This window comes from Etheostoma spectabile, chromosome 12, assembly GCF_008692095.1.
Source record: "Etheostoma spectabile isolate EspeVRDwgs_2016 chromosome 12, UIUC_Espe_1.0, whole genome shotgun sequence".
In the NCBI taxonomy this organism is placed as follows: domain Eukaryota; kingdom Metazoa; phylum Chordata; class Actinopteri; order Perciformes; family Percidae; genus Etheostoma; species Etheostoma spectabile.
The window spans coordinates 15,802,562-15,825,337 of NC_045744.1; the positions used below are offsets into that span (position 1 = coordinate 15,802,562).

Sequence of the window (22,776 nt, forward strand, 5' to 3'; positions counted from 1 at the left end):
ACCAGAAGCTATTAGGCTGAAGCAGAATATGTATGAATAAGTAATTCTTTATGCTACTTAGTTGTTTTAAAGAAATACAAAGTCAACACACCATGTTTCTGTATTCCCACTGTTACAAACAGATAAAGAAAAAGTAAAACAATAATTTTTTTTAGTTATATTTTCAGTCCTTTCCCTCTCCTCAACCAACCACCGCAAAAACAGTCGTACTTCTAATACAGTGAAATTCTCAGTTCTCTTTAAATTTTTAAATAAATAAAAAAAGTAAAGGAGGCTAGAAGGACCTTTCACCGCATTTGTGACCTTTATGACATCCTTAAAGGATAAGTTCACATTTTTTTTAAAGTCTGTCTTAAAGCGATACTTACATGCCCACATAAACGTTGAAACATGTTTTGCTGCAATCATTCCTTCTTTTGCTTCACAAAAAACCCCGAAAGCACAATTTCACACTTGCTTCTAACGTACATCTGGTTGTCATTTGTTTGGCTTGTGACCCTATAGACGAGCTATGTCTAACCCCTCTTCACAGGTTGCATGTCAATGAACTATTCAACCAATAAGTGATGTTCTCAGAAACAAATGAACCGAATTTAGTTTTGCTGAAATATGTTTTCTTCTTTTTTTTCCAATTTAAGCTGTTATCACATATGAACTCTGGAAAATGTACAACGTTCCCCTTTCTCACATGTAGCACACAACAAGAGATTCTCTGTGTCAGACGCATTCTCACTTACTGAAAATACCTTGTTTGGTTAAGACAAAGACAAGGGGTGGTGCCAGTGGCGCTGGGCAAAAGGTGTAGAAGGCAGGACATGACGTGGATTACACCGCAATCACGTATTTGGTTTGTAATTTGGTCATAAACAGCCAAGTCTCTTGCCATTCCTTAAATCTGTTGATTTCAGCGTCAGCCCTTCTCACATACAGCTCCGCCAGGTAATGTCTAATTTCCGGTTTGCATTGTATGTGTGTAAGGGGCTTTATTGATAATCTAATAGTCTATATCAACAGCGTTTCATTTACGGGATAGTTCCAGTGTCGCCAGAGGTTCCGTCAGATGTCCTTCATTTTAAGCCGGATGTCCCTCACTTTCTGCTTTTTTTATGTTTGCATCTTAAACTCTGGCCGATTTATGAAGACTATGGTTAACTGCTCAGATCTCTGCAGGGTAAATCCAGACAACTGCCTAGACTATCTGTCCAATCTGAGTTTTCTGTTGCACCACTAAAACAACTTTTGAACCAAGACAATCATGATTGGTTTAAGAAATGCCGATTAACCAGAGCACGTTTTTCTCCCATCCAGGACTATCCAGACCCTCCTCCACAGCGCTGTAAAGGAAGGTCTGTCAATGCGAGATCAATAATCTATCAACCCCTCAGATTTATGTTGCAACCAGATTTGGAGGGTCCTTACCCTCCTATAGAGAGCCACTTATTTAATGTGTCCATGCAGGTAGTTTTATATAGTTTGCCAGGATTTTACTTACATGATTTACCCTTTAAATGGTCCACCATTTTATAGATTTGGAAAGCTTAAATAATAACACACTTCAATGACAAATACACTCAGTCAATCTGATGCAGAAGCACAATTAATGCTGGACTACTGGAGCCCCGGCATTGGGATTAAAAGTGGTGATTGAGTTAGACACCACTGCAGAGCAAGGCAGAAAAATGTGGAGGCAGGGGTTGCAAGACACAGTCATACAGGCGTGTGCAGCCAAGCAAAACTGTGAATTTTCTGCCCTCTGACAGAAGCGCCGTTGATGATTTATTGTACACACAACTCCCTGTTTCCGTCCTTGCTTGTCTGCGTAGGATGTTTCTCATTGGGCTCATCTATTAGCTGAGCAATCCTCAATGTCTCCTCAGTTCTCCTCTGTACACATGCATAAACATAAAAAGGGCCTGGTGTCCCGTATAGGGGAAATACTCATCTGATTCTTAATGTTCAAACATAATATCCTACATGTTGACTTAAATGCTATAAGTATATTGCAGGAAGACAATGTGAATAACATGAATAATTTGAAATAAAACAAAAGTGTTCACACATTGGGACATATTTATTCTATAAACTGATTTTTTATTCTCTGGCAACAAGGACAGCAGATATGATGAATTGTAAATGAGACTGTGCTGATTATGCAGTGCAGATTAGATTAGGCTGGATCCTATTGTTTCAAAATATGAAAAGAACAACAAAACACATAGTAAATCATGTACCGTGGTAGAGAGATAATTACTGTAGTTTGAGTTATCACCTTAAGTCTATCACCAGTCACCAGTTTAGCAAAAGGAGAAAAGGAGGTTGCCAAGGGGATGCAGGGTTGCTGGTTTGATTCCTGGTCACTATTTGCAGCATATATACCAACTTTCCTAACTGTTGTCAGTTCATACAGACTGACAAACACAACCCGCTCCTTCATATGAACTTAGTCTGTCAGCCTAGAGAGGGCACAAACCCAATGTTGTCCGGCAAAACAGTTGGACCTGGCTGAACCTTTGCTGCAACACAATGTCATCTTGCAAGGTGCTACATTGGCCAATCAAATACATGCAAGCAAACATTCTCAAACAATTACTGTGTAACATGAAAACCGTGATTCTCCTGTTTAATTTATTTGTTTCGCGACAAAAGATTAAAAAAAGTTGCTTCCGTGAAACGCAGCCCCCTGTGCTGTTTTAACACAGGGCTAATATCGGTCTGCACATTCAACAACTCAACCATGGGTTACAGAGTCAAAGCAATCTCAACCTTCATATTGCTGCAGATCTCAATGTGGAAAGTGTGTGTGTGTGTGTGTGTGTGTGTGTGTGTGTGTGTGTGTGTGTGTGTGTGTGTGTGTGGTGTGTGTGTGTGTGTGTGTGTTTTGTGTGTGAAAGAGTAAAAAGGTTAAAGAAGTTGTATTTGAGAAGAGAGACATTAAGAAGGCGGCTAATGGTGGAGTCTAGAATAAACAAGATGATGTGATGTGAGAGAGAGAGAGAGAGAGAGAGAGGGGTGGGCTGAACGCCAGCGCTTAAATACAGAGTTGAAGCAGCTGTGACGCACTGAAGCACCAAAGCAGTCAAGAAATAGTGCCAGAAAAACTAAGTCCAGGATGCAAATCATATTCATCTCAAGCCCCCAAGGAGCCCACAAACTGCAGGTGAGTTTTTTTTGTTCATGACATGACTGTTGCATGTTGAATGGGTAAACAAATCCAGTGAGGGAATCCAAACAAAGTCTATCATGAGTTTGTATTCTGTTGAACATAAATGCCAAAAAGGACATTGATATCTTGGACTACATTTTGAGAGCTATCAAATATACAGTATATTAGATAGATGTTACAAAAAATTATAGAAGGCCTTTTTTCTCTGTCTACAGCTTTGAGAAGATGACAAGTTGTCAAACATCTGAATTTTTTCTGCAATGGTGATAATTTATTCAAGTTTTTTTTATTTTTTATTAAACTGATTAGATTGCTTTTTGTCTGAATGTTCCTTCAACTTATAGGAATAGTTTCTCTGCTAGCTGCTATTGACAAGAGCTAAGTTACAGCTAACAACAGTCTGTGGCCAGTTAAAATTAGGTTTTTTTAAATGAGTTTTGCCCTATTACTAGATCTCAATCTGAGCCTCATTTTTAGTAACTCATATGTATCTTTACCTGCATAATTTAAAGGGGCATTCAGGTAATTTAGCGTTGCACTTCCACAAAGTCAAGGGACTCACAAGACAGAATTTTAAAAAGAATGATCAAAATCATGGCCAATTTTTAGTCTACCTTTAGTCACTATCAGGGTCAAGCTCCAACACAACTGGATCTTCCTTTTTTATGATGCACCTTCTTTAGACCCTCTTGGACATCATCAGCCCCCCCCCCCCCCCCCCCCCGAAACTATAAAAAAGCTCATTCCAGAGCCGCAGAAGACATTAAACAATTGTTTCCACAGGCTGAATAGTAGTCCTTGTGATGAGTAAACTGCATGTCCTGTACAAAATTGGTGATTCAACTTTTCCCCTCTTTCCAATAGGTTTAGAATCCAAGTAACCATCCTGCCGATCAGCAACATGCTGGGGATAAACTGCACCCGCTCTGCTCTTTTTACAACAAATGCCACAGTTTTCAGTGGCGTGGGCTGCCCCGAGGTTGCTGTGGTGTGTGGAATGAATATCTCCTGGGTGTTGGCTGACAGTACTGCACAAGATCTAGATGACATGTGCTTGAGTGAGGAGGAGTACCTGGCCAAGCAGCTGGGGCTTCCAAGGTCCCCTGCATTCCTTCCTGTCTCTGTCATCTACCTCACCATCTTTATGGTGGGTGTACTGGGCAATTCTCTGACCTGCATTGTCATTTTGCGCCACAGGGTGATGCAGACACGCACCAACTACTACTTGCTGAGCCTGGCGGCGTCTGACCTGCTGGTGTTGCTGCTGGGCATGCCATTAGAGCTCTACGAGATGTGGCAGAACTACCCTTTCCTGCTGGGGGAGGGGGGTTGCTACTTCAGAACATTCCTGTTTGAAACCGTCTGTTTCGCTTCCATCCTCAATGTCACGGCTCTCAGTGTGGAGCGCTACGTGGCAGTTGTGCACCCCCTCAAAGTCAAACACATGACAACACATGCTCACGTCAAGAGGGTCATCTTAATGCTGTGGGTGGTGTCCATGCTGTGTGCTGTGCCAAACACTAGTCTGCATGGCATTGAGGTGGTGCTGCCTCCAAAGTTTGGACGACCGTTTCCACGATCTGCTATCTGCCGTACGTATAGGTTTATTAATTTAGATTTGATTTTTGCTATTTATAAGGGTAGCTATAGGCTACATCAGCATGGTGGCCCAATGGTTAGCACTGTGGCCTCACAGCAAGAAGGTTCTGGGTTTGTTCCGGGCCTTTCTGTGTGGAGTTTGTATTTTCTCCCCATGTTTGCGTGGGTTTCTTCCGGTTTCTCCTACCATCAAAAAACATGTAATAGGTTCTCCAGTCGGTGCACTTGATCAAGACACTGCTAGCATTAGCTTAAAAAGGCTAATATGTTTACCTGGGATCATGATCAGACTGACAAACCTATTTGTTATATCTCCATCCTCAGATGTGATTAAGCCTATCTGGATGTACAACCTGATCATCCTGATTTCCACACTGGCTTTCTTTCTGCTCCCCATGCTGATAATTAGCATTCTCTACCTCCTCATTGGCTTGCAGCTGTACAGGGAAAAGATGATAACTGTGGTGGACACCGGGGGTTGCTTTGGACCGGAAAGTTTGTCTAGGTCCCACAAGCAGAAGATGAGCAAACGCAACCTGCAAGTCACCAAAATGCTGTGTGGGTAAAATTTCAGTCATGTTTTCTCCAAGGAGCAGAAAATTGAATTTATATTCTATAGTGTGTGTGTGTGTGTGTGTGTGTGTGTGTGTGTGTGTGTGTGTGTGTGTGTGTGTGTGTGTGCCCACATACATTTGTTATCATTTTTAGGCTTTTTTGGTTTTCAACTTGCCTGTCTGTCTCAGCTTTGTCTTGCCATCTGTCACATTGTGGGGATTTGATTTGCGTCATGATTGTGTGATCAGTGTGTCTAAGAATATCATGGGTGTATACAATATGTTGTCAGTCTAGCTGTCCAGTTGACTAACTGTGTCCATCTGGCCTGTCCAGGTGTGCTGGTGGTTGTGTTTGGCCTTTGCTGGGCTCCCTTCCACGTGGACCGCTTGATGTGGAGCTACATTGACCCCTCGTTTGAGGAGCATCATCAGGTCTTTGGGTACGTCCACATCGTCTCTGGAGTCTTCTTCTACCTAAGCTCTGCCGTCAACCCTATCCTATACAACCTCATGTCAACCAGGTTCAGAGAAATGTTCAGTCGCAGTACTTGTTTTTGTAACAGCTGGCCGGTGCGCTCCAGCATACAGATGACCCAACGCAGCACCTTGAGCGAGAAAATGCCCAACAGTATCTAGTCGGGGCCAAAGGAAGTCCAAGAACATTGTACACGGATGGGTGACACATTAAGGAAAAACAGTAGTGGAGAATGTAACCAACTGATGGAACGAGGAGTCACTGAATGTTTTTTAAGCCTGAAAATGGTGTGGATTGTATCCTATGGCCTACACAGTTGCCTGAACTCATTCCAGCACCAGCACCAACACACCCAATGAGGGAATTTTCTTTTGAAAAATGTTGTTTATCGCTCCAGTAGAGCTCAGTGGCTTCTCTATGCCAAGGAGCATTGAAGTTTCGTATGCTTGCGCTGTTCCAACACCCTATTTAGGTTTTTCCTTTTATTTGTCACCCATCCGTACATATCAGTAGCCCATAGACCTTCATATAAGAAAGGTCCCCAAATGGAATGATATCTTCCCATTTGTGGTAGGGAATGTCACACAAAGACAAGATTAACTAGCATTAGTTACACTGAATGGTTAGAACAATGTGACCAAAGGCTACGTGTAAAGCCTTAAGAGATGCACTTAAGAAAAAAAAGCATTATTTTTGCAGCACTATTTTTTACTGTATTTTAAAGTCCTTCAGACTGCAGAAATATCTACAGTAACTGAACTGAACTTGGTAAGAGAGACTGAATTAAGAGAAAAAAAATGATGGGATGAAGGAACATCCACCTCTCCAAAGTCAATGTTCAGACGAACAATGAAATTATCATATTTTATCATGTACGCTTTCACAGCAAAGAAGAAATGCATAATGGCTCCTGTCTAGGAATGAAATGAAAGACGATCAAGGGAAGGAGGGGAATAAACGCAAGGTAATGGTTTGTCTGTGGCAAAGCTGATCAGATGTGCCTTGCAAGTATTTCTTTGATAACTGTGTTGTGTACTTACTTATACAATGTCTAATGTTAGTAAGTTTACATGTTGTTTAATACTTAATTAAAAGAAGTATATTGCTTTAGAAATGGTTACTGCCAGGATTAAATGATCAGCTGCATCCATTGCTTTCCTGATAAGTTTTTGTTTCATGTGTTGAATTATTGCTTTAATGTTTTTGTAAATTATATTGAAAACAGTGCCTGTATGTATGGCTTGTAATCATGTATCAATTCTTTTATTAATGCACAGGACTTGATGCAGTATTCTCATGTGTTTTTCTTAGCGTGTACCCGTGGAATAGTACACATGATTAAATGACTTGCTTTTGAACATCAGTGCTGCTGGTGAGATTTACTGTTCTTATTGTTGGTTTAGCTTGGAAGCAAATGTGTATAAAATAAGTCTTGTTTTCATGTTCTGCTATAGGACAACCAGCTCCAGGACTTCTGTATAAGTATTGTGGCTAAAGTGCTGCTAGGCAACAACACAACTTATTTATAAGTAACTGAGTCTGCCAAGAGCCACAGAAACCTTTCCACTCGACTGTCTTATCTCAACTTTGGGTGACATATAGTGCAGGGGAAAAACTCATTTGTACAACTAGAGATGCTAATTATGAAGGGTAGAGGGGAAAGAATATGTCACTTGGTCAGTAATATGGAAATGATGATTGACACAAAGCAGGAGGACAGAAGACAAAGCTGAGCTACAGTGACTCATGGATACGGACCAATCACATTGCAATGACTGTAATGTTATCAGTGTGCCACACCAACGCTAATGAACAGCAATCTAGCCTAAACTGCTATCAACATGACAGAATACACTGTTTGCCCATGAGCTCCGCGAATTGTCGACTTTAAAAGGCCACATCTAGTATTGCTCAAATAATGATATTCATTTAAGAGTGCCAAGGTTATTATTATCACCCGTGGCGCTTTGAGATGACAACATGACAACAAACTAGTATCATTTCACTAAAAACTCTGTGAGCAGAGTGTGGGTGCTGTGAAATTAAAGCACAAATCAACCCAAATGAGAAAATGATGCGTTTCATTTTGACTTTCACCCACACACACATGACATGTTGAAAAGCGTAAAATCCAAGAATAGTAAACAATAAATGTGATGCTCAGTAGGAGTTGTATGGGAAATGAGTTGTTAAGTTTTTGACTTGTTTTCATCTGTTCAACTCAAACTCTACTCTAGTTTGTAATGTCATCAACCGAACATGTTTTGTAGAGGGATACAAATTTACAAAATTAAATAAAAAGAAAATGTTTAAAAACAACCCAACAATGTAGACTACCTGTATTAAACAACACTAGATAACTTTTCCCACTTTGGTCCCCCTACAGGTTGGAAGCGGCATTGTCCATTACATCACATTGTCCAGTTCATGCGGTTGCAAAAAGAGGTCAGTTTCTGTAGAAGTCTATGAGAAAGTGACCCACTTCTCACTTGATTTATTACCTCAGTAAACATTTTCACAATGAGTTTATGGTCTCAATCACAGAATGATGTTAATTTTTTTTAATTATGGTCTTGTTGATTTAGCAGGGGGTGTTTCATGGCATGGTTATGATGTGATTGCCAGTGAAAGTGGGTTTTGTAGCGTAGAGTGTAAGGGCTCCTCCCTCACTCTTCCCTCTCTTCTAAAATCGTCACATTCACAATCGGATGGCTCCGTCCGTAACGGCAAACTCCAAGACGGATAACATATCTCCACAAACCAATGGGTGACGTCACACATGCTCTGTCCACTGATTTTAGTCAGTGTATTCGAACTACAGATCCGCTACCCAATCTGGCAAACTTGCATAATGCAATGTAATAGACAATTCCGCTTCCAACCAGTAAGAAGAATTTGGGGGTGGGAGGGTTACGTCTCCCAACATCGCTTAGAGCACCTTTAATGAGTTCCCCAGCCGGCCTATGGTCCACCAGTGGCTAGAAAGGGTGATAGGTGTAAACCGAGCCCTGGGTATCCTGCTCTGCCTTTGACAAAATGAAAGCTCAGATGGGCCGATCTGGATCTGGTTACCTTTCCTTTCTCTGGTTTACCCGCCCAGAGAATTTGGCCCGCCCATAAGAGAGAGACATCATGGCTTTCAAATGAGCAAAGTGGCAGTTGGTCAAGGCCACACCCCCAGCCTCTACCTTGCCCCCCCTCCCACTCTCTACTCGTCAAAAGCTACAGACTAGAAATGGCACATACAAAGGAAAGCTCATCGTAGGACTGGCTCTAGGGGCTGTAATTCTGCACCAAGGCTGAATTTTGGGAAAGAGACTTAAGATATGGTATTAGGGGACCACTAAGGCCTATATAAAAGCATCCAAAGAGATCTTTAATTTATTGTTATAACACGTGCATATGGAATAAGATGCATACATGTCAACAATATCATCACTACAAGATAAGTTTATGTTAAGAAAGGTTGCATTTCTTGTTTTTTCCCCCCTCAATCTCATAGGAACTCTTTTACTCTTCATCCTGAACAACATGTGAAGGCAAAAGGCCAATTTGATAGGAACTTAGAACAATTTTAAGGGCCAAGGACCTTAAGCCAGTAATTTACACTATATTCACACTAGTCACACTGTGATATTCTTATTCCCTGTAACCATACCAACTGGTTTCATCTAATTAGAACAATAAAAGCAAAACCTTGCGAGACCTATACATCTTTCCCTTGTAATGAACTAACACAACAAAAGGGCCCATAGCATAGAGGTTTTATATTGTAATTTGTGAAATGGTGTTATGTGCGTTGTTACACGATGGGGTTGTTTTTATCCACTAGTGAGGGTGCAGTTAATTAGGTTGGGTAGAAGTATTTTGTGTTTCGTCTTAATTCATCGTGCTTTGTAAAAACCCGCGCAATTTGGTTTATCCCGTCCCTGCAAAAAGGCATTATACCCAAAATGTCTTTTTTTTTTCCCCATTTGGTTTTTAAAACCAAATTCTTAATCAAAATTTTTTTTGCATAAAATTTTGCGCTCATACATGTGCAGCTTTGATTAAATTATTGTAAAAGTCACTGATGTATCATGGTAGCTGGGGCAGTAAATAACAATAGTTCAAAGTTTGGCTATACTTAATTATGAATTACATTTTAATGCCAGTGATTATGGGTGAATGTTTACTTTTGAGTAAAGAATAATCATACAAGTCTGTTTAGGCAATATATGTGGTATTCAGGTGTTACAGATAAATTACAGCTGGAGAACTGTAATGGATAAAGAAATTATAATACAAGTATCAGAACAGAAAATGGTTTGGTATGAAAAGAGGGATTTTAAGAAAGAAGTCCTCAGAGTTCCTCTTGTTGAAACATTTATGATAAACAAGGCATCTTTTGTGGAATATACAATTTAATTAACATTAAAAAAATACAACCCACAAAAAAAACAGTAATACAAAAGTAGCATAAAACCCTTTATGCTTACTAAGTAGGCACAACAGTTCATAACATAAAGTTAAATTATGAATGTCTGAATATTCAGTAAAAGAAACTGCCAGTGGAGAACAAAACATCCTCTGCAAGAAAGGCATTTTAGGCTTCAAAGGTTTTTGGGACAGTACTTTCTCTCAAACCGGGCTACGTCAAACTTCCGCAGGCAGCCTTTGTAGTTCATGTAGCGGATCTTTCCGAAAACAGCTCTCTCTCCCCAGCCCTGATCATGGATGCCACAAATAGACCACATACAACCTACATGAGGGACACACAGTGAGAGAGGACATAAATATGTGAGAAAGGGAAATTCAGTAAATCTGTGCCACACTGACACGCCTCTTGAACCAAAGAGCTCCTGGTCTCTGCACCAACCCACGATGTAGGTAAAGGGCTCATATTATGCTTTTTCCCCTTTCCTTTACTGTGTTGTGTGTTTTATATATATATATATATCTATATATATATATATATATATTTTTTTTTTTTTTTTGTGCATGTTATAAGTTTACACAGTGAAAAAGCCCAAAGTCCACCCCAAAGGAACTTACCATCAACAACAGAAAACACTGTTCACAAACTGCTCCAAACTGCTCTATTGGAGTCCAGCCTTTAACAAACGTTTGTCCCTTTGTAACACACGTTATAATCCTCGCCTAGCTGCTAGCATGGCTAGCAGTCCTTACCTAGCTACTGCGCATGTTTGACTCCCAACAATGATGGAATAGAAGTGAGATACTTTATCTTTTCAATTTTTTCTTTATTGCATCTCCATTTACTCTGGAATGGTAATAGAAATAAGTTTGGTTACATAAGTACAATACATTCTTATCTACTTCTACTTCAAATGAGACCAGTCGGATGCATATACGTCTAATGATTGAGCAGTTTTCCTGGTTAATTTCAATTTTTTTCCCCAAGCAATAAGGGGCATAAGCTTAATCTTTGTCCTCACCAACAAAGCCATTGGGGTCCTGGCCATCCAGCTCATAGCGATCATTTAGGTATAGAGCGATTGAGAGTGCCTCCTCAGGGGAAGAAGTCCACTCCAGAATCTTTTTGGCCCAGTACATCCTCAAGAAACCATGCATCTTCCCCTCAGTGACCATCTGGTTCTAATAGAGATAACATGAAATTAACAGCAGTAAGGAACAACACAGACTGACAAGCAAATGTTATCAGAAACATTTGAATGAGAAGGTACCTGAGCACCGTTCCAGAGCTTGTCATGAGTCTCCGCTTTCTCCAGCTGTTCACGTGTGTAGAGATATGGCCTCTTATCTTTGGCATGATCTTTCAAAGTCTTCTGAGCCCACTCATACGCACCTGAGTAATAAACACACACACATAATTAAAACAGTTAAAAAAATAAAATAAAAAGACAACTTCAGGAGCTGAATCATTTCAAACATGCTGTTAAGACTATCAATTTAGACACTTCTGTCAGGTAGAGATGGTCCGATACCATTTTTGGCTTCCCCAGACCAATTCTGATACCTGAACTTACGTATCGGCCGATACTGAGTACTGATTGAATACCAGGGTGTCATGTATCTTTTTAAGTTTTAACAGCTGTGTACTACTATCCCTGTATGGATGTAATATGATTTCTATTTTTGTTGTCGGTCTGGCTCAGCTTAAACTCTTTGTGAAATATGAACACACACAAACAATGAATGCCACAGAACTTTCTTTTATTATCCTGTTTGACAGTCAGATATCTAACTTAAATAAAGTACTTTAATGTAGATTTTCTGTAGGGCTCTATTACTTGGTATCAGATAGGAGAATAAACTCCAGTACTTCCCAATACCAGCGTTTTAGGCAGTATCGGAGGCGATACCGATACTGGTATCGGTACATCTCTACTGTCAGGTCCATTAAGTCAACAACAAGGCAGACAATAAAAATGCTTTAAGAAATTTTATTGAATAAATTACGAATTAAATTTGGCGGTATGGTTCTGTTCAGAGGAGGACAGCAGCAGCATTAGGGGACGCTCACACAGCTTAAAAAGAGAATTCCGGTCAATTTCAACGCATAGCTCTGTTGTTTGTAAACTTGGAGTGCTGTCAGTAGCAAGAATTTTGCTACCTACACGGAGTTATCCCAAAGGGGGCAAGCCTCTCCTCCCTAAGCGTAGCTCCTATGGCCATTTTAATGCTACGAAGATATCATCTGCCGTTAGCATCCCATTGACTTCCATTCATTTTGGCACCACTTTGACAATGAATAACTTTACATCTGAAGCGTTTCAAGACTCTAATTGTCCGTTGTTTATTTCTAAAGAAACACGACAATGTATAAAAGGCTCCATCACCTTGTACTTCACGTTATGGCTCCGTAGCAGACGTTTTTGTAAAAATAGGTTAACAATTGTGTCATAACCACACAACTTACCGTCACACAGTTGACAAATCACCGTATTGTCAAGAGAAGCACGCAGACAGTTTGGGCTTACATACGCTGTTTAGGTTTAATTACTAACATTAACTAGAATTTTAGTTAACAGTAATTAGCCTGTGTCTATGTTATCTCCTAACATATACCTACGCTCCCCGTCTCTGCTGATTGGGAATGATTGAAATTTCTCTTGGCACAGCTACCAGAAGACTTACAACTTTTAGACACGTTGTCCATGTCACAACTACGGCGTCGAGCTCAGTTGGAGGCTGCGCAGTAACGCCTAGCCATCACCGGAAAAGGGCTTCTATTTTCCTTCACTGGTCTCCGTCCAGAACAACGGGATCTGTTGGTCCATGTCTTTAATGGTCTATGAGTTATCCTCCTGCTATAGTTAGTTAACAGGCTTGAACAGGTCACGTTTTAATGTTTTACCGACACGCTAATTATTACAGGCTACAGTGCATCGTACAGATTTGACGGCAGTAGATGTGACAGAAAGGCGTAAAAGTTGGCTGCATTACAGTAAAGGGATGTCATTTTCTGAACTTACCAAGCTGTTCTAGCTGTTGTATTATTGCCTTTACCCACTTAGTCATTATATCCACATTACTGTTCAATTAATCAAAAATCTCATTGAGTATATATATATATATATATATATACACACACACACTATATATATATATATATATAAAAACCACATAACATTTTGTGAAAAGGACTAATAGTCATCACTACAATATTGTTGCGGTATCGATATCGAGGTATTTGATCAAAAACATTGCGACATTTGATTTTCTCCATATCGCCCAGCCATAGTCTTGATTACTTGGCTTACCAGAACTGAGGCTGGCGCTCAATATAATTCCGTTTACTGTCACTAATAGGACACTCATCACAACAGACTGAACAGGATGCAATATAATGAGATCTAAACTGACCCTCCACGCAGTCGTATTTCTTGTTGTAGAAGCAAAAGTTGTCGGTCAGCTCCCTGCGCACCACCAGCTCCTCAATGAAGGAGGAGACAGAAAGCCCTGAAGACTTGCCACTGTGCTGAACCTGCAGTGCCACGCGCTGGGCTGACAGGTGGCCTGACGGGAGGAAGCAGAAATGGTCAAAGAGGATAAGAGACAGATGAAGATGGACAGAATGAGGAGGCAATGGTAAAATGGTCGAAGTTGGTATGAGTAATTTTTAAAGCTAATCTATTCTGTTATCTGGTGTCTCAACTAAGGATGTTAAACATCATGGCAGCCTAAAGAGGAAGCCTTTGTAAATGTGCTGATAACTTCTGTATGTCAGTGATAACCATCCAACTTTTTATATAACTGAGTTTGTGTACTTAGCGTTCTTAAGTAATTCATGGCACAACTGTATACGTTTTTATTTCTGTATTAAACAAAAGGAGAAACAAGCTCCATTCTGATAGAAGAATCCAGTTTGAATTTTTAGTTCTTGAGCGTGAGTATTGTCTACTATCAAATGTTTTAAGTACGTATTTATTTTTACGTGATACTATTTGTATGTAACATTCTGCTTTATTTAGCACTTCTCAACCACAGTTGTTTAAATGTGCTTTATTAATAAATTTGACATTAGACACAACTGACAAATGTGTTGATAAGTGCGTAATAAAACACAATCACAAACAGCAGCAATACTAGGTTGTTTCTAAGTAATATAGTGGATGGGCAGATGCAGACAAGAGGTGCCCTGAAGCCCTGGGAAGCGTGGCGCGCTTCCTTTCAGCATCCATGTTAACCAATTGGGCTGTTCAGACAGACCTGGCTGGCTTGCGATTTGCAGCGACATTTCAGCGTCTGGTTTTGTTTTCTCTGCGTGCTGCAAGCAAATCTGGCAAGACAACACACTCGTAATCTATTATAAACAATAACGGATAGTCTATATTATATAGGATAAACTATATTATCTGATTATGCTGGGCCACTCGGAGGTTGCTTCTGGGTTGGATGTGGCCCACGGGCCACCAATTAAAAGCAAATTGTTACACATTTAACAATGCTGTTGCATGTGTAGATTTAGTCCATTTGGAGTTATTCTGATGTGTGCACATTTTTTCTTTTCAGTTGCTGTAGCACATAAATTTCCAGAGGTCTGAATATTGATCCTTGTGGGGCACTTATCAATCATTTGGGGACTTGATTTTAAACTATTGACAACAACAAAAGAAAGTTGAAGTAGTTATTGTACTATGACAAGGCCTAACGCTTGATAGGTCACAAACGTGGAAGGAAATAGGAGATAGGTGACAAAACAGTCAATTAGAGCTGATATAAAGTTGCTGCAGACATGCATTCAATTCACACCCATTTGTTTTATGTACTACTGACCAAAGCGGATCCAGGGGGACAACTGGCTGAGGGCAGCAGCGTTTGGGTCATTGCGTTGGGTGTCAAACAGTTTCAGGCGTACATCAATGAAGGACTCCAACATGGCCATCCCTCCATTGGTGCCTGGCTCTGCCCACTCCGGCTCGCCAACTGACCGGTCAACCTGCAGGGAGGCCAGGATTTTGTCCCAGTCTACTGGCTGTAATGTGAAGGTGAGGAAAAGAGGAAACAAAAACATCAACAGAGGTCAGAGCTGACAGTGATGAACTAAAATATACACTCTGGTTTTGTAGAAAACTGCAAACTTCAAAAGAGGTGAAGTTGTGGGCCTTTCATCTTGGTAATGTTATCAGGAGGCTCAAACTAGTGAATGGCATATCAATCACAACACTGCAGTGAAAGCCACAACCCTGAAGCTTTAATATCTAGTGCCGGAAAGGAAATGTATACTTTTGGCTACTTTTTACATCACTGTCAACAAATAAAGTGTAGAAGAGAGGAGCCTCTGAAGGTTGAGAGAACATGCTTTATTGCAGCAATCTGACTTCCAAACTCCTCATCAATGAGCTCACCAACAACTTACTATTCCTTGTACAGATATATGAAAACATTTCCAAAGCAGTGAATATTTTTACAAAAAGACTAATTACGTTCATATCGTCTTAACGGAGCTAAATTTCCTAGAATGTGACATAAAAATGCATGACTTTTTCTTTACAAAAGCATATTAACTTTTATTCACAACAATCTGAATGTGCCCTTCACTGTTACTGCATTACTTACTTTGGCTGCTGCAGTAGCTGTGTACGGGTGTTTCTCTACCAGAGGAAACTCTGTGAGGAACTCTGGCAAAAGCTTGGTGATTTTTCCTCTGATCGTCCTGGCGGCGTACTCAAGTTTAGGTGATGCTACCCAGCACGGAACAATATTGTGGGCATCAACCTATAAAAGAAAAATGATGTCTTTCACTAACATAACAGATGGTAAATAAATATTGACAGCACACATGGGCACAAATAGAAGGCAATACATATAAAATGAGAGGGAGATCAATTACATCTTTCAAATCAAATTAAAATATGTAACGGCAAATAACCAGAATGCAGGGTGAAAATGCAAGTGTTTACCTGTATGAGGGGAATGTCCTTTGGAAGTGCCTTTTTAACATCCTCCAACCACTGCAGTGGCTCTCTGAGGGGGGAGAAGTCTGTCACTACTGCCCCCAGTCCGTGGTCAGACACAAAGCCAGGGAGAACGTCCCCCGCCGAACCATGCAGCAAGTGGAACTGGATGTCTAAGGTCTTGCATTCCTGTTGGTGAAGCAGAAAAACAAAGTTAAGCCTCAAAGACTTGGTTGTGGGTTCAAGTACCTGAATCACAAACTCTAAAAAACGTTTTAAGAAATTGGATGTGTGCAAGTTATTTGACTTGAGTCTTCACACAATGCACCCACCCCCACCACAAATTCTCATATTTGAGGCGTACACCAGAGAAGGTTGGGAATTTTCATGTGTATCCGAATCAGAATCAGAAAAACTTTATTGATCCCCAAAGGGAAACTCTGTGTTGCAGTCGCACAAATAGTATAAATATCAGAGTAGAAATATAAGGAGTGTGGATATGTACGGTATTTACATAGTTAAAGGAATGCTATTATACAGTATTTACATAATCAACATAATTAAGAAATTGTAATGGTGAAAAGTAATAATAATAATAATAATAATAATAGTAGCAAAACAATTATACAATACACTACAGTATTCACTGTAGTGATTAATACATGAAAATTGTGATTAATTTGCTGTCATCACATAATCTACTAATCATTTCTACTCTACATTTAACAAATTGAATGTCAAAAATGTGTTCATTTTATAATTAAAAAAGAAAGAAATGCATGTTTGTAGAGCCTGCAAGTGTTGTATTGCTTGATCTGGTTGCTGGTTCAACAGAAGACATGCAATATATAATATACAATATTATAACTGATTAATGCACTACTGGAATGTATGGCTGTCCTCATGGCTGTGCATTCAAAGAATCATAAAGTCAATACCTTTGCAACTTCTTTCAGACCTTTTAGCATAAAGCTGTAATGTCTCAGAGTAGACAGTTCTGATTTCGGGACAAACAGGCAGACACAGATGTGCAGAGGAAGGTTCTCTTCCAAAGCAAGCCGCTGGGCCTGGATCAGGGCCCAATTATCTGAAACACAGAGGGAAAAACACAAAACATGTTGTCATGAGAACATGGAGAAAATACAAGCCAAAAATAGTCTCTCGTGCATTACTGGTAGTTGTTACTATATCCGTTTACCTTGTACTCTATGGTCTCTTAACATCCAGTACAGTACACCCTCTGAGCCTGGCTTTGCCTGCTTTGTGTCAGTTATAAAGCGGAGGCGCTTCTGGTTGAATTTCATTTCCTTCTTCTCTGTCCTCTGCTGCTTCACAAGGTCCTGCAGCCAGCCCTCAGCTCTCTCCTTCTTTTCCTTCTTCGCGGGGGCCAACTTCTGCTGCTTAGCACTGGGCTCTTTACCAGCAGCAGCAGCTGAAGATGTTGATTTGCGTTTTTTGTCTGACATGATGGTTTGACTGGTGAATGACTTGCTCGGGGAGGAGAATCCTGAAGTGGGTTTATGACTACTGTGGTCACCAAGCCTCAAGAGTCGCCTTGGTGCGGGGGAGAAAGATGAGCTGCAATTGAACCACAGTGAAAATCAACTCTTCGTCCGTTAGCGAAACATTACAGAAACCAATATTTACGAAAACGAGCTTATGTTGTACTACAGAATAAATTAAGGAACATTAGCCAAATTAAATAACAAAAATAAGCAGCCAGTACGACAACACTGCTAAAAACGTAACGTAGGCCTACCTTCTCCACAGACAGTGCAACATGCAATCAATAAAACCAAGTTCTGGCAAAGATTTGAAGCTAAGCAAAAGAAACGGCAGACGAAGTAGCTAATGTTTTAGCAGCCCAGTTACGAGAAGAAGCACACTGGTGTTCGTTAAGCTAGGTTTTGTAACACCTTTTTTTATTGAATTTAACTACATTTCCCACAATGCAGATATAACGTCTCCACGGGGCATGCGTGGTACTGTTTACGCTCGGAGGAGGGTTGCAGTCTCAAAAGGGACGAACAGCTAGCACGGCTGACGTCTACTGTTGTATTTGTCTTTGCACTCGGGATAGTTTCTTGTGTTTTTAAACTATGAACGGAGATTATTTAACAGCAGGTCGAGGGAAAAGACCAGCTATTCCCGACAAAGTCGACATGTCATTAGGTAAGGTCCTATATAGCAAACACCAACGGTAACATACTATAATGGAGTAACGTTATTAGCTAACGTTACGGTAATGTTAGCTAGCTACTAACGGGTGGTGTTAGCTAGCAACCGTTAACTAAATATGTCTCATTTAATCATTCAGACCCCCTTGTTTATCAATGCTCATGTGATAAATTTAACAGATGACATCATTCGGTTGAACAAAAAAGAGCAACAGTTAAAAAGGAAACAGGCCACCGTGAACCGCCGACCAGTCAAGAAGAAGGGCCGTTTAACCCAAGCAAGGGGTGTTTTATCAAGAACTGCTGGACCAGTCCAGAGAGGTTTGTCCTTACGCTTTCTCGGGTGTTGTTTGCTTTTTCTGTCTCAACGCCGTCCATGTGTAATGTTGCTAATATTATCTTTACCAGGAGGTGGCGTGCCCCGAGGAGGAGCATCTAAATTAAGAAACCGAAGAGTCCCTCCCCCACCTGGTCGACGACGAGGTCAAGGGGTTATCACAGGACTGGCCGCCAGGCGGCCAGCTGCCCTGCTGAAACGAGTCGGAACGCTTAACAGAGCAGCGTTCAACCAGGTAATGTGGGACATAGTGGAGTGTCCACTAAGACAAGGACATGCGTCTCTAGGTACTCAAAGTAGCTTCTGATATTGGCATGAAACCTCATTGTAGACAGCTGGCAACACTGGCATGTATGCACAGATCGTATTGAACATGACAGTAACTGAGTCCAATGATTAAGAGAGAGAGAGAATATTTGATCAGACTGTAGGTATGAATCACTATAAATCCTCCTTTTCAGACTAGGTCTCGCTAATGATGTAGGGTCAAAAGAATCAATTATTCCTAAAATGTGCTAGTGCTAAAACAAGTAAAGTAGGGGTGTCAATGTTTAGGACACTGCCTCACATTCTGATCCTTGCACGTTATGTTCAGTTTGCACTGAAGGTCTTGATACAAAGAGAAAATACTCAGTCCTTTTAATTTTTCAATCCACACAGGAGTACACACAATTTCATAAAGATTTTTTATTAAATTACCAGAAACCATGATATATCGTGGTATAGATCGTTATTGAGGTGTAAAACTACCTTTTATCAGTATAGGAGATGATGGCCATAGAGACAGAGCGCATTATACATTATACTCTGTGAAGAAAACAGTCAGCGCCACACTATTCAACTAAGGGCTGAAACGCTAACAAAATACCTGTAGCTAGCTGAAAACGTTAGATTTAAGCATGTCAAAGAATAATTTTACCATGCATGCAATACAAGTCAATGGAGAGTGGAGAGTTGTTTTCCCCTCTGGTGGGGGCGGGACTTAAATGCCTTCTTGTCTGTCTGATGCTGATATCACACTGAAGCTTGACCAACTTCAACAAAAACTCGTGCCTGCACTAGCCAACAAAGAGACTCAACAAAGACAGAGCTGTATGCAAAAGCAAATTGGGTGCTGAGCTTACCTGTCCTTTTTAAGTGTTCATGAATGAAGTGACTGTTCTCTTCTGTCTCACGTCATTTTCAAAATTTAGTATGAAGCTGCATCACACTTGATTTCATAGATTCAGCATAGTGTATATATTTATTAAACCACATTTTAATGTTTGGTAAAGAACTAAAGTAGATATAGGAGCTTTAGGGCTTTAACTGATTTTAACTCCACTTCAAAATTCTCATTTGCATATGGTACACAGTACCATGAACTAACAATGACTCTCGCAGCCTATTTTTAGAAGCAGTGCAGCTTTGCAAAAGTTTTGCCTTTTTTATTTACTGTATCTGTCCTCCACTGCACCCCCAGAAAACAAAGTCCTTCATTCAACGCACTGAAGCCTTGTATAGGCAGCCAGAGGCACAGAGAGGTCAGAATGCTGCAGGAGTCAGGGGACCATTTCAGCTGAGAAGACGGTGAGAAAACCTTATGACAACTTGTACACAATCCCTGAGTGCACTTGGGCTAATGTGTAGTTCTTTCTAAACATGAGGACTATTGTGGGATTGGTGTAGGAACCCAAAGTCAGGGTGTCTTAAGTGTTGTTGTCATGCACTAGACTGTTTAAGAGGTGCAATCAAGAATGTAAGCAAGCGGGTATAGAGTTGTTAAAGACGGATCTTAGTTTTCTACGTTGTGTGGTTAACTCTGCAGTGTATACAGCATCACACACAGTACACTGAATTCACAACTGTGTTTTAATACTGTTTTTGTGTTGCACTCATGCAGACCACTGCCGCCTGTCCAGCAGACTCGGAGGGAAGCGCGCCAGGCTACATTTCTTTTTCACAGAGGGCTCAAGGTAGATGAGTTATTTTTGACAGCAAGAGTTGTTAAACATACCGTTTTTGTAGATTAAATCTACCAAGGAAATCCAAAGTTCTCACGAAAGCACAATTTGAACTTTCTCAGCAAGTTACTCTGACATTGAGTGATGCTGCTCATTAACTATACCCTTTAGTCGAGCTGCACCAATTAGGCTAGTTTAAACCTGAATGTGTTGTGAATTTTCTGATAGCATGTGTAGTACTATCTGTTTATCTGAGCATTTTAAGACAACATCTCCAGACAAAATCTAAACATCAGTACACCACTGTATTTATTCTTCATGTCCCTTGCTTCTTGTTTACAGGTACAGGCCCAGGTGCAAAAGCCAAATTTTAGCAGTTTGCCAGTCAAAACTCAGCAGTGAGTATTTTTAAACATCACAGTCTATTTTGGCTCCAGTTGTAAAAATGCCAAATTGCCTGTAATAAATACTAATAAAAAGAGGAAACCTGCACTGAGGATATAAATCATTTGGAGAGGAAAGAAGACCATTGTTTGCCAGTTTGCAGTGTCTGTTGTGTTTGTGTGATACCATACAACTTTGCTTTTTATCCACTAGGTGGCGCACATCGACAACTAGCAGTGGAATCTTGACTGTTTCAATTGACAACCCCACAGCCAGGACTCAGCCTGAGTAAAATCACAATCTTTATACACTGGTTTTATACATTTCCAAAACCACATTCATTTTTATTCATAGTAACTGCATAGTAGTGTATTTTCTCTCTCTCTCTCTCTCTCTCTCTCTCACACACACACACACACACACGAGGAAATGTAAAATCATTGGTTATGACGTTCACACCAAACATCACAGACAAGACACCACCAGATAAAAGGGACTGACTGTGTGACTTCTTCGTAGGCCTCCCACTGCTTGGACCCTGCATCCTCCAGCTGTCATCTCTGCTCCTGTCAAGGTGGAACAGGTGGAGAAGAAAATACCTAAAGGAGTGCCTCTGCAATTTGACATCAACAGTGTTGGGAAACCGGTGAGAAAATGCTACTTTCTGCATGCTTAAATACACACACATAGGACAATTTTAATTCCAAGTGTTTATCCTCACATTGTCTGAAAAATATTTCTCAATAAAGTGTGTTATGAATTTCCGGTGTATCTATCCATCTACAGCAAACATCAATCACCCTGAATGAGCGATTCCGCATCCTAAAAGATCAGCGCACAACCACCGCACAAAGCAGCAAAGGCAGCCGATTTGTTACCGTGGGTTAGCTGGCAAGAAGACCGCGACGAGGAATACTCAGAGCCCCTTTTATCCTGGTCAGACCCACACCATGAACCCCACCTTTCTGATGGATGGGATGTGCTGGCCCATTGACTGACCTTACCAATGGGAGGGAGGACAACAGTGGGATACAAGTACAACACGCACAACTGTGAGAACTTGTGTGCAAGTGTTGATGGAAGAGTTGTTCTCATTAAGTTCTCATTGATTGTCCATATCATTGTACTCCGCTGTTTGTATTGTGGATGTCCTATTCTGGGCAGGAAGGAGCTTTCCCTCACCCAACTTGGAACTGTTGACACATCACAGACTGCTTGGAAGTATTTATTTTCAGAGAGGACAGCTATGTATTTGCTCGGATGGCACGTATGTTCTCAATACTTTTTTTCTTGAGAATTGTTTTGTAATGTTTCTTCAAATAAATGAGTTTCTCTTTAAATATTTGGTAATTTGTACAGCTTCAAATCAACTTGTAACTCCAGGCCTGGCACTAAAAAGTTCCATGTGCTCTTTTAATCAAACTGTGCCGTCTGGTTGACTAATTTACCCTGTTTTAATCTCCTGTAGCACTTGGGATTTGTCAATGAAAAGTGCTTTAAAAATGAATTTATTAAAAGGTTCTCTAAGCGATGTTGGGTGATGGCACTTCTTGTTGACAAAGTATTTTCAAACAAAACAAGGCTAGATCGCCCCTGCTTTCTCCTTCCGTGGTTGGCACCGTTTGGGGACCTGGGGCTGGCTAGTGATCGCAGGTTCTTTTACGGTGTGTTCAGGGGACAGACAGCTAGCGGATAATGAGAAGTTTGCTCTGTGGCACTAAATGTTGTAGCCTAAAAAACGTGATATCGCTAAGAGTATCCAGAGCATTCACGGATACAT

General features: G+C 40.6%; 3 protein-coding genes across 3 annotated transcripts; 2 read left to right on the forward strand and 1 right to left on the reverse strand.

Moving 5' to 3' along the window:
- The first annotated feature begins 3,063 nt into the window (after positions 1 to 3,063).
- Positions 3,064 to 7,020, forward strand: LOC116699202 (neuromedin-U receptor 1). Its single transcript, XM_032531680.1, has 5 exons — positions 3,064 to 3,157; positions 4,028 to 4,755; positions 5,087 to 5,320; positions 5,651 to 5,967; positions 6,075 to 7,020. The coding sequence occupies exons 2-4, from the start codon at positions 4,065 to 4,067 to the stop codon at positions 5,950 to 5,952; spliced, it is 1,227 nt and encodes a 408-aa protein (XP_032387571.1). The 5' UTR covers positions 3,064 to 3,157; positions 4,028 to 4,064; the 3' UTR covers positions 5,953 to 5,967; positions 6,075 to 7,020.
- Positions 7,021 to 9,951: 2,931 nt separating this feature from the next.
- cpdp (CPD photolyase) lies at positions 9,952 to 18,101 on the reverse strand. The gene is made up of 10 exons (XM_032531012.1): positions 17,915 to 18,101; positions 17,354 to 17,733; positions 17,094 to 17,242; positions 16,162 to 16,344; positions 15,818 to 15,976; positions 15,035 to 15,233; positions 13,622 to 13,774; positions 11,479 to 11,600; positions 11,230 to 11,389; positions 9,952 to 10,532 (listed from the first exon to the last, which is right to left on the reverse strand). Exons 1-10 carry the CDS (start codon positions 17,935 to 17,937, stop codon positions 10,384 to 10,386), a joined length of 1,677 nt encoding a protein of 558 aa, XP_032386903.1. The 5' UTR covers positions 17,938 to 18,101; the 3' UTR covers positions 9,952 to 10,383.
- Positions 18,073 to 22,346, forward strand: LOC116698824 (UAP56-interacting factor). Its single transcript, XM_032531013.1, has 9 exons — positions 18,073 to 18,327; positions 18,513 to 18,653; positions 18,741 to 18,904; positions 20,132 to 20,238; positions 20,552 to 20,624; positions 20,955 to 21,010; positions 21,210 to 21,284; positions 21,516 to 21,642; positions 21,783 to 22,346. The coding sequence occupies exons 1-9, from the start codon at positions 18,255 to 18,257 to the stop codon at positions 21,882 to 21,884; spliced, it is 918 nt and encodes a 305-aa protein (XP_032386904.1). The 5' UTR covers positions 18,073 to 18,254; the 3' UTR covers positions 21,885 to 22,346.
- The last annotated feature ends 430 nt before the right edge of the window (positions 22,347 to 22,776 follow it).

Bases quoted from the DNA above. Each gene is read 5' to 3' on its own strand.
- LOC116699202 (XM_032531680.1), top strand. From the start codon at position 4,065: ATGCTGGGGATAAACTGCACCCGCTCTGCTCTTTTTACAACAAATGCC. The intron at 4,756-5,086 runs GTACGTATAGGT...CTCCATCCTCAG, and splicing joins TCCACGATCTGCTATCTGCC to ATGTGATTAAGCCTATCTGG. The intron at 5,321-5,650 runs GTGGGTAAAATT...TGGCCTGTCCAG, and splicing joins GCAAGTCACCAAAATGCTGT to GTGTGCTGGTGGTTGTGTTT.
- cpdp (XM_032531012.1), bottom strand. From the start codon at position 17,937: ATGTTGCACTGTCTGTGGAGAAG. The intron at 13,775-15,034 runs GTCAGTAGTACA...TCCTCCCGTCAG, and splicing joins GTCCCCCTGGATCCGCTTTG to GCCACCTGTCAGCCCAGCGC. The intron at 10,533-11,229 runs GTGAGGACAAAG...TCCCTCATGTAG, and splicing joins GGACCCCAATGGCTTTGTTG to GTTGTATGTGGTCTATTTGT.
- LOC116698824 (XM_032531013.1), top strand. From the start codon at position 18,255: ATGAACGGAGATTATTTAACAGCAGGTCGAGGGAAAAGACCAGCTATT. The intron at 18,328-18,512 runs GTAAGGTCCTAT...TAAATTTAACAG, and splicing joins CAAAGTCGACATGTCATTAG to ATGACATCATTCGGTTGAAC. The intron at 21,285-21,515 runs GTAAAATCACAA...ACTTCTTCGTAG, and splicing joins ACAGCCAGGACTCAGCCTGA to GCCTCCCACTGCTTGGACCC.